This window comes from Aplysia californica, unplaced genomic scaffold (assembly GCF_000002075.1).
Source record: "Aplysia californica isolate F4 #8 unplaced genomic scaffold, AplCal3.0 scaffold00590, whole genome shotgun sequence".
In the NCBI taxonomy this organism is placed as follows: Eukaryota; Metazoa; Mollusca; class Gastropoda; order Aplysiida; family Aplysiidae; genus Aplysia; species Aplysia californica.
The window spans coordinates 161495-171395 of record NW_004797860.1 but is presented as its reverse complement, the minus strand read 5'-3'; the positions used below and the strand labels follow the sequence as shown (position 1 = coordinate 171395).

The following is a 9901-nucleotide window of genomic DNA, read 5'->3' as shown; positions in this document are numbered from 1 at the left end:
AAACTTTCACTTCACAGAAGCGCTTTTATACAAATTGGTTGGCCTATGACCTTTCTGATGTCGGTGGAGGAGCTGAAGGGTCTTGAATGGAGCGTCACACACTTGACAGCGATGTGCCACCTCATTGGTGTGTTGGGCTGTGTGTATTGACAGGTCCTCCACCGAGGCGAACCGATCCCCACACGCCTCGCACTTGAACTGCATTTGCCCAGGATGCTGTCGGTGCTGGTGCATCACAAGAGTCTTTTTGTTCTTGAACGATTTGCCGCAAAAACACGACCACTGTCGCCCGGTAGCATGAGTGGCTTTATGCGCATTCAGTCGTCCAATAAAAGGAGACGCGTAGCCACATATATCACACTTGTGAGGTTTCTCACCCGTGTGAAGTTTCCGATGCAAGTTGAGACTGCCTTTGGTCTTGAACGCTTTCCCGCACGTCTCGCATTTGTGAGGTCGCTCTCCCGAGTGTATTATCATGTGTGATGTGAGTTTATACTGCACGTTAAATCCCTCGCCACACACGCTGCACATAAACAACATCTCTTCCCCGTGGGTGGCTCTGTGTTGGTTCAGTCCCGTGCTGTACTTGAAGGTCATCCCACAGATCTCGCACTTGTAGGGGCGTTCTGAGGTGTGGGTCTTAAAGTGATTCTTCAAACACCACTCAGACTTGAATGTTTTGCCGCAAATACCGCACTGGAACGGCCTCTCCTCAGTGTGTGTGAGCAAATGAGCTTTGAGGGAGTTCCTCAGGGCAAAAGCACACCCACATACGTCACACTTGTACGGTTTTTCTCCCGTGTGTGTCCTTTTGTGACGTCGTAGGTTGGTTCTCTCAAAGTACGCTTTACCGCAAACTCCACATTTAAAAGGCCTTGGGCGAGAATCACCGTCTTTCTGCCCACCTTTCCTCCCTCCCTTCCCCGACGTCACTGACGCTGGTTCGGCGTTCAGTTCTTCTAGTTCATCGTCCATTTCATCCTCTTGTTCGTTGTGCTCCTGCATGTGGAAATTGAGATCTGAGAGACTGTAGAAAGCCTCTCCACAAACATCACAGCTGTGCGACGCTCCCAGTAGGTGCTGTCTCTCATGGTCGTTGAGGTACATCTGTTTGTTGAAGCCGCGGTCACAGAATCGGCACTTATATTTCCGTCTCAGAGTCGACTCTGCCAACTGGACCAAGACGGTGGCAGCTCTCTCTGCTGAAGTCTCTGAAGCACCGAGTGAGGACGCAGGGTCATCCAGACAAAGAACCATTGTGTCGTCACTGGAAGAATCGACAGGCACAGTTGTGCGGCTCATCAGTGAGACTTCAGTGGGGTTCATATTGGAGCTTTTGTCATCCACTGTCGCAGGACTGCAAGCTACATTCCTCACACTGTCTGTTATCATCACGGAATTGCTTACATCTTTCAAACTGTCACCACTCCTATCTGTTACATTCTCATCTGTGGTGGTTAATTGTTTTTCCCTCTCTGAGAGCAGCAGGAATGTCTTTTCATTTTCAGTCACATTGATAACTTGGCCGCTCTCATTTGGTCTGAATATACTTTTGTCAATATACGTGTCTTTCCGCACAATCGTATCTCCTTCATAATTGGATACACCAAGTCCATGTGACTTACTTCCAACTTGCAGCACGATTGGTTCGTTCTGGGGCTGACCAGAGGGAGTCATGTACTCAGCAGGGTATTGATTGAGTGGTGTATGGGTGGCACCAGGGAACTCTGTACTGTTGACATAATAAGCTGTTTCAGGCAATATATGAAGGCCTGTGTCAGAGCTAGAAGCACTGTGTGAGCCGGCGGGGGGCTGGGACACAGCGATGTCAACGTGGTCCTCCCCACAGGCTTGTACTGGCTGTTGTCTCTCTGACACCCGAGGAATGTCTCCACCTCCCATCTTGTCACCGTTGGACCTACACAGATTTTGAGACGAGTTGTCAAGATTTATGAAAACCAGGTTTGCTTCTGTGCCATCCTTACTGTGGCTGACGTCAGTATTAGGATGAGAAGTAACACAGGGCTCCGTATGGGAGCTGTGACCTTGATCTAAAGACACTCTGTGGACCGGAACAGGAGGAGACCTGCCAATCTTACTTGTAGTAGAGTTCTGTTTTTGATTCAGAGTTGTGTGCCCATGGTTCTGTACAACATTTAAAACATCGTTCACAGCTGTATTTGAGTCTTGGTATTGCACTCTATCACAGTCCTGGTTCAGTACTACATTTGAGACTTGTTTTGTCTCCTGAAATGTCCCACTTTGCTGTCCAGCAGAGGAAGCTAGACCTGACACCTGGAGAGTCCTACCCTGCTGTTGCTCCGTATCCAAGCCCTGACTGGTCTCAAACAATGCTTCTTGATTTCCTTTCAGGTCGGTCATACCGTTGTTTCCCTCCAACATGTCACGACACTGGTTCATCGGTGTACCGCAATTACTGACCCTTGCTGTAGTACTACAAACATTCTGCTTCATGTTCCAGCTCACACCTTGGTTGGAGGATGAGCCAGACGCTTTGTGCTCCAAACCTGCCCCTACCACAAAGTGAGAAGCAAAAGAAGGCAGTGGGGTGCTTGGCGAAGGAGCTGCTGCTACTGCAGATGTCTGGCTGACAGGAGCTTCATTGAGATGGGAGTTTTTGGCTGCAGATCTGGGAAAAATGGCACAAGAATGTGAACTGGGTGCAGACTCTGAACTGCCTGGTCGGAGCAAAAAACCAGAATCGTCATAATCCATCGTGGTAGGAAGAGACACAGGGGGAACCAAGAGTTGGGCAGCGGGTAGATGGCCGTCTTGAACACTCAATGACTCTTGTGAGGAAACCGACAACTGCGTCACGCCAGGAGTTTGGGCCGGTCTCGAGATGGAATCACAAGGTAAGAGGGACGTACGAGGAAGCTGGGTGGCTTCAGACGCGAAAGAATTGTTCAACGTTGCGACAAGACTTCCATTTGCCTCAGTCTCTGACGATGTGGAGTTCATGGGGACAGAGGTGTGAGGAAGATGAAGGGGGCCGTTCAGTATAGAAGACTTGGCTGTCGATGAATACTGAGGTACTGTAATATCCCTGGGAAAAGTAGCATTGGACGGTAGCTCCGACACAACAGCTGACGAGGAAATCATTGGGGGTTTCTCCACAAGATTTACGTCTGAGCTAGTGGAAGGAAATGAACTCACTCCAGAGTTGGTACAGAGATGCTGTTGAGGCTGCGAGTAATTATCATGATGAAGCTGCGTGTGATGTAGCTGACAGACCTGCTGATATGCATGTTGCTGCTGCTGCTGTTGATGAGAGTGCTGCTGAGGCTGATACATTTCGGGCTGCTGATTTTGTTGCTGCTGGGTCAAGTCAACCTGGGGTATGCTGTCCAAGCAGGGCACCACCTTACGATGTTTGTTCCGATGTCGGCGCAGAGACTCGGCGCTCATAAATGCAGCGCAGCAAATGTCACACGTGTGATTTGGCAGGTCTCCGTGGCTGGCAACATGCAAGGTCAAGGCCTCCTGTTGCGCAAAGTTCTGGCCACACTGACTGCAGGTGAACATTGAGCTCCCCCGATGCTGCCTCTTCTCATGGCAGACAAGGTTGCTCTTTGTCTTGAATGCCTTCCCACAGTGGCAGGCGAACGGCCGCTCTTCTCTGTGGATCAGCTTGTGCTTCTTGAGCTGACACAGGAACACATACTGCTTACCGCACACATCACAAACGTGCTGTTTTCCTGCAGAGTGCACGACGCGGTGCTCTCGGAAAGAGCGAACCGATCGAAATGTCTTACCGCATGTTTCACACGTGAAAGGTTTCTCGCCAGTGTGTTTGGCCATGTGGGAGAGGTAGTTATCTTTGGTGTTGATGCCCTGGTCACAAATGTTACATCTGTACAACTGCTTCCCCGTGTGATTTCTACGGTGATGAAGCAATGCTGTCCGGCTTTTGTAAGTGACACCACACGTCTCACACTTATGAGGCCTGGCCGACGTATGCGTCTCAAGATGAGCATTCAGACAGTTCTTGTACTTGAATTGTTTGCTGCAAAAACTGCACTGGAATGGGCGCTCCTCCGAGTGAGTCATCCGATGGGTGAGCAGACCGTTCCGGAGAGCATACGCCGCACCACAGATCTCACACTTGTACGGACGCTCACCCGTATGTTTTCTCATATGCCTCAGGAGGTAACGTTTCTCCGAATAAGCCTTTCCACACTTGTCACACCTCCATGGTCTGTCCGTTGAGTGTGTCCGCTGATGTTTCTTCAAGTCATCTTTCGTTTTAAACTTGCTAGTACAACCGGCAAAATCACACTTGAACGCCCGTTCACCTGTGTGCGACAGTCTGTGATACTTCAGATTCTGCTTGAAGAAAAACTCCTCCCCACACAAATCACACTTGTAAGCACGCTCCCCCGTGTGCATACGTTTGTGATCTTTAAATCGCGTGGAGTCGTTGAAGGTCTTGTCACATTCGGTGCATTTGTACAGACGCTCACCAGTGTGAGAGAGCATGTGCATGCGTAGATACGTGTCTCGGGCAAATGACTTGTCACAGAGCTCACACTGGTGAGGTTTCTTCTCCTCGTGTTGAACACGATGCAGCGCCAGAAGGGATGGATAGCGAAACGTTTTATCGCAGATCTCACAACGATGCTCTTTCTTTCCACTTTTATCATAAGTATGAGTAGATGTTCTCAGGTGCCTGTTCAACAAATTTTTACTTCGAAATTTTCGACTGCAAATAGAGCAAACATGGTCTCCATCTGACTTGACCTCTTGCTTGTCGGGTTTCTCATCTGTTTCTTCGATAATTTTTTGTTGCACTTGTTTCAGCTTCTGTGTGCCAGATGAAGACTTTCTAACAGCAGGCACTTTTCTGACGTCCTTCCTCTTCCTCCTTCCCTTTGAGCTTTTATTTCCATCCTTTTCATCGCTTTCTTCCACAGCGCTATCCCCGCCAACCTGAAGAGACTTCCTCGCTCCAGTCCTCATCGGCTGCTGTTCATCATTCGACACAACATCCATTTTTTGAGCTTTTCTCCTACCTCGCATCACACGGCCCTCTGGTTCCTTGTGACTCACATTCAAACCTTGGTCCCTAACATTTTCACCATCACTTGCCCTACAGTCTGACAAGATCACATTATCGGCATGAATGACCTCAGATTTTACAACCCCCTTGAGATTTTCGTCTGCCCACTCTCTCCCGTCGGCAGTTCTCAGAGAGCTATTGGTTGCCATAACTCCAGCAGTGTCTTCTAGATAACACTTTGACTGGCAACACTTATGACTTGTGTCATAAATGTCAACTCAGCTCCCTTCATCATCCTTCATCTGACACACCATCCACCCTTAATTCCACAGTCGTTATTTGCTATTTTAAACAAAGAATTCCCGACAAATTTAGAAAGGGGAATAGTGTTTGTAGGTATGACTGATGACAAGACCAAACATAAGTTCCCGACACTGAATAAGAACTTTCAAGCTCAATAAACACACAGAGGAGAAAAATTCAACAGTTCAGCATTCCTGCCCTGACATCTCCTGTTCTCTTCTCATATTTTTATATCTCATAGAGGACACATGGAACAAGAGGATGAAGAAGCTGCCTACTCAATATCATGTTTGTGCTGAGCTTCGTCGGACGAGAGACTGCCAAATGATGGATGATTTCTTTTCCTGAAAGTCAAAACAAAAAAAACAAAAACTATGATAAATTATTATGCTGATCTTAATGAAGCTGTGAATATAATATCAAAACCAAAATTCTAATTTTGATTTTACAATTTAATTCATTGTAGCCTACTTTACCTTGTGTTGTCTCTCACACCCTTACCATCGAAACCGTCGCTAAGAAATTTGAATTCAGTAACGTGTTTACAATCAAGCAGCTATATCATCAGAAAATGCATCAAAGAGAGACCAAATTAGGGATGACCATATATATTATTTTAAATTTTAATGAAATGAGAGAGTAGAGGAAAAAAAATAAAGTAAAAATAAAATCTCGGGGGTAAAGGGGGGGGCCGCCCTATTTTAACCCAATTTGGTATTTTGCAGTTATAACTTCCATCATTAATAAGTCTCTTCAGTCTGGAGTAGTACCATCACTTTTTAAGCATGCTTTAGTTATTCCCCTTCTCAAAAGATCAAATCTTTCCCCGGAGGAGCACAAGAATTTCAGACCTGTCTCCAACCTTCCCTTTTCATCAAAAATCATGGAGAAAGTTGTTTTGATTCAATTGAAGAATCATTTAAAAGAAAACAATTTATATGAATATCAATCTGCCTATCGGCAATTTCATAACATAGAAACTGCGCTTATATTGAAAATATAACGACCTCTTGTGTGAGGCGGATGAGAACAAAATATCAATTCTTTCTCTTCTTGATCTTAGTGCTGCCTTTGACACTATAGATCACACTATTCTTATTGAACGATTGTTCAACACGTTTGGCCTGTCTGGCAGGGTTCTTGACTGGTTCAGGTTTACCTGATTGGCCATACACAATCTGTGGTTGTACACGACTCTCTTTCGTCAATTTTTAAGCTAGACTTTGGAGTGCCTCAAGGTTCAAGGGTCCAATCTTGTATACGTACACAGCCGCTTGGAGCTGTGATCAGAAAGCACAATATGAATTATCACATGTACGCAGACGATACACAGTTATATCTGTTCCACCATCAGATGTTAAAACCTTGCTTACTACCATGGGTCTGTGCATTGATGACATTAAAAAGTGGATGGTTGAAAATAAGCTCCAGCTTAATGAAAATAAAACTGAAATTCTTTTATATGTAACCCAAAGAAAAGCCATCCCGTAGACATTGATCATTGTGTACTGAAAATGAAAAACTGTACTTTACTTAATACAAAAACAAAATATCTGGGAGTGTATTTTGATTCAAAATTGTCAATGGAACATCATATCAATTAAAATTCATGTTACCGTTTTATTTTGTGAATTGCGTCGACTATGTTTTTGAATGAGCACTCGTTGAAAACGCTCGTGTCATCTATCTTGTTTTCACGCATCGATTATTGCAATGCTTTACTAGCTAACACATCAAATACCACTCTTCACAAGTCACAACGTTTTCAAAATCATGCTGCTAGGCTTGTACTAAAGAAAAAGAAGAGGGACCACATTACTCCTATGTTAAGAATGTTGCATTGGCTTACCGTGTCAGATAATATATATATATATATAAAATTGCAATGTTATGTCATAAATGTGTCAATAACAAAGCCCCCTCATATATCTTAGAGATCTCATCCAGATTTATGTTCCATCTAGATCATTAAGAATAAAGATCAGGCGATCAGTATCTTTGAAGAGTTCCTAGAATAGGGGGTAAAAAATTAGCTGAAAGATCGTTCGCCCACCTTGCTCCGTCAGTATGGAACTCTCTTCCCCAACCCTTGAGACATGAGAACATCTCCTGAGTCTAAATTTAAAAAATCTTTAAAGACACATTTAATGACATACTTTTTATGTCAGTAGATTCATGTTCAATACAATAATGACTATGTTGTATCCATTTTTATGTATTTTGTGAATTGAATGGCATTGTGATATATATATAATATATTATTTTTTGCTCATTTCGTGATAATGTAGTGTAAGCATGCGCGTGTGATAAGCAAGTAGATGTGTGTGTGTGTGTGCGTGCGCATGTGTGTGTGTGTGTGTGTTTGGGGTACATGTGTGTGCACATGTGTGCATGTTATGTGTTCATGAGTGTGTATATAGGTGTGTTTGTGTGTGCGTTGTGTGTGTGTTTGTGTGTACGAGTGTGTATTTTTGTGTTAGTATAGCGTACTTGAATATTGTTCGTACATGCATTTTATGTAAAACGCCTAGAGCTGTGTTCACACGGAAAGGGGCGCCATAGAAATGATCTTCATTATTATTATTATTTAGATCTAGTTAGGTTTGAAATTTTCTTGAACTGATTTGCGACAGTTTTAGTGGCTTCATTATGTGTGCAATCTACAGCAAACAATACTGCAGTTTAATCCCCAAGGCAGTGCATCAGTTTATGAGGGAGTGAAAGTATTTCTAAATTAAGTTTTAAGACTGTTTTATTCAGCGCTTATCAAATTATTATAAAATAGAGATCTAACTCATTATAAATTCTCTAAGACGGCAGCTCCGCTCCTAACCAGTAGGCTACCATTATCAGCTCAATACTAGAAATTATATAAACTACTTTAAAATACACACACACACACACACACACACACACACCGGCCACTCCTTTCACAATAAATTATTATCATCAAATCTCGAGAACGGAAACCGTTCGGAGAAATAGAGTTCAAGTTTATTTTCCCGAACGTTCGGAGAAATAGACAGTTACAACTACAGTGTTAAAGTGCTGTAATTATGACAAAGTGGACTGGACCAGACCAGTGACAATTAAACTGGGCCTGTGGCAAACTGGGTAGCCCCCTTTAATTTTTACTTTAAATCGCCAGGTCAACTAAATGTTTATTTAGATCAGTCAGATAGCTTTAGAATTACCTCGTTATATTATAAATATTCTAGATCTAATCTAGATCTATCATCTAGGCTATGTACAGTACTGTACAAATATGTTGGTCTAACAAGGCTGTATCACCTCAGCCTCAGTCACCTGTTAACTGAGTAACTGTTAGTTAGTGTTATATAAAGACATTTCATACTGTGCGCATACAGTTTTATGGTGAATCATCTGCATCAATACATAAAAATAGACCTAGATCTAGATCTATTTTAATACTTATTTATAACAAAATAAATTAGATCTATACATATTATGTCACTCTATGACAGAACCTGACTTCTTGATAAACACAGAAAATTTTCCTTTTCATGCATCTCAGAGTTGCGCGAGCTCTTCTTTTGCTACTTGCAAAGTTTAATTTTCGTTCGCTGACTATCCAGACTTCTTAGCCCATTGCACAGAATTCTACACTAAGTGTAGAATTCTGTGGCCCATTGACTTCGTTGTTTTTATAAGTTACTTTTCGCCTCAAAGAAAAGGACCTTACCTTGTTTTAATTAACCTTTTGACCTTAAAGGAAAGTCTGCTTAGATATTTTCAAATATAATGTTCGGAATTATGCCAATTTCTCTCCCCCAACCCCAAATAGTATAATAAACTATATATTTACTTCAACAAATGAGATAGTTTTCACACGCAATAAGAAAATGTTTAAACACACGCTAAAAATATTAATTCTGAGATGAGCAAAATAATTGAGTAAAGATCGTGTGGTTGAAAGACTTTATCTTTATGCCTCTTTGGCTCGTAAAAAATGAAAGAGCACAACGTTGTATTATAGGCCTATAAGAATTTTTAGATAGACCAGATGTCATTATTAGCATTGAACAGATAGCAGGCTAGCTTATAGTAGACTGGTATGATTATGCCAAGAGCTAGAGAGAGAGAGAGAGAGGGGGCGAGAGAGAGAGAGAGAGAGAGAGAGAGAGAGAGAGAGAGAGAGATCCCCTCTATAACGTGTTCCACAGTTTTACGGTCGTAGGCCTATAATCATGGATCGTCGTTGGGTAGTCACATCAGCGCACCCTCCACAAACTCAACCTTATTCAGTAGGCTACTGTATCACTATCCGACATTTGCTTTTCTTGTTTGTTTTTGTAAAGTGTTTTACGGCGTTCGCAACTGCATAAGGTCATATGAGCGCGCGGGACACACTTAATATTTTCAGTTGGTAGGAAATTTTGAATTTTGCCCGCGTGGCGGCCGAAGCCTACTCTTATCGCTTTTAGACCACCAAGGGATCTTTAACGTGCACAACTTGCACACGGACCCTCCGAGATTTTCGCCCTTGTCCGAGAAGGCTAGGTGTAGATCTTTCCTACCAGAAGATCAGGGGTGTGGCAGAAAGACAGCAGTTAGGAG

The 9901-nt window shown here is 43.3% G+C and overlaps 1 protein-coding gene across 2 annotated transcripts; it reads right to left on the bottom strand.

Annotated features, from left to right (window-relative positions):
* Positions 1–8870, bottom strand: LOC101845423. 2 transcript variants are annotated; one of them, XM_005107286.3, is made up of 2 exons: positions 8812–8870; positions 1–5667 (listed from the first exon to the last, which is right to left on the bottom strand). In XM_005107286.3, the coding sequence occupies exon 2, from the start codon at positions 5227–5229 to the stop codon at positions 7–9; it is 5223 nt and encodes a 1740-aa protein (XP_005107343.1). In that variant the 5' UTR covers positions 5230–5667; positions 8812–8870; the 3' UTR covers positions 1–6. The 2 variants fall into 2 exon arrangements, with proteins under 2 accessions (XP_005107343.1, XP_012942926.1); XM_013087472.2 differs by lacking the exon at positions 8812–8870 and adding an exon at positions 6483–6549.
* Between the last annotated feature and the right edge of the window lie 1031 nt (positions 8871–9901).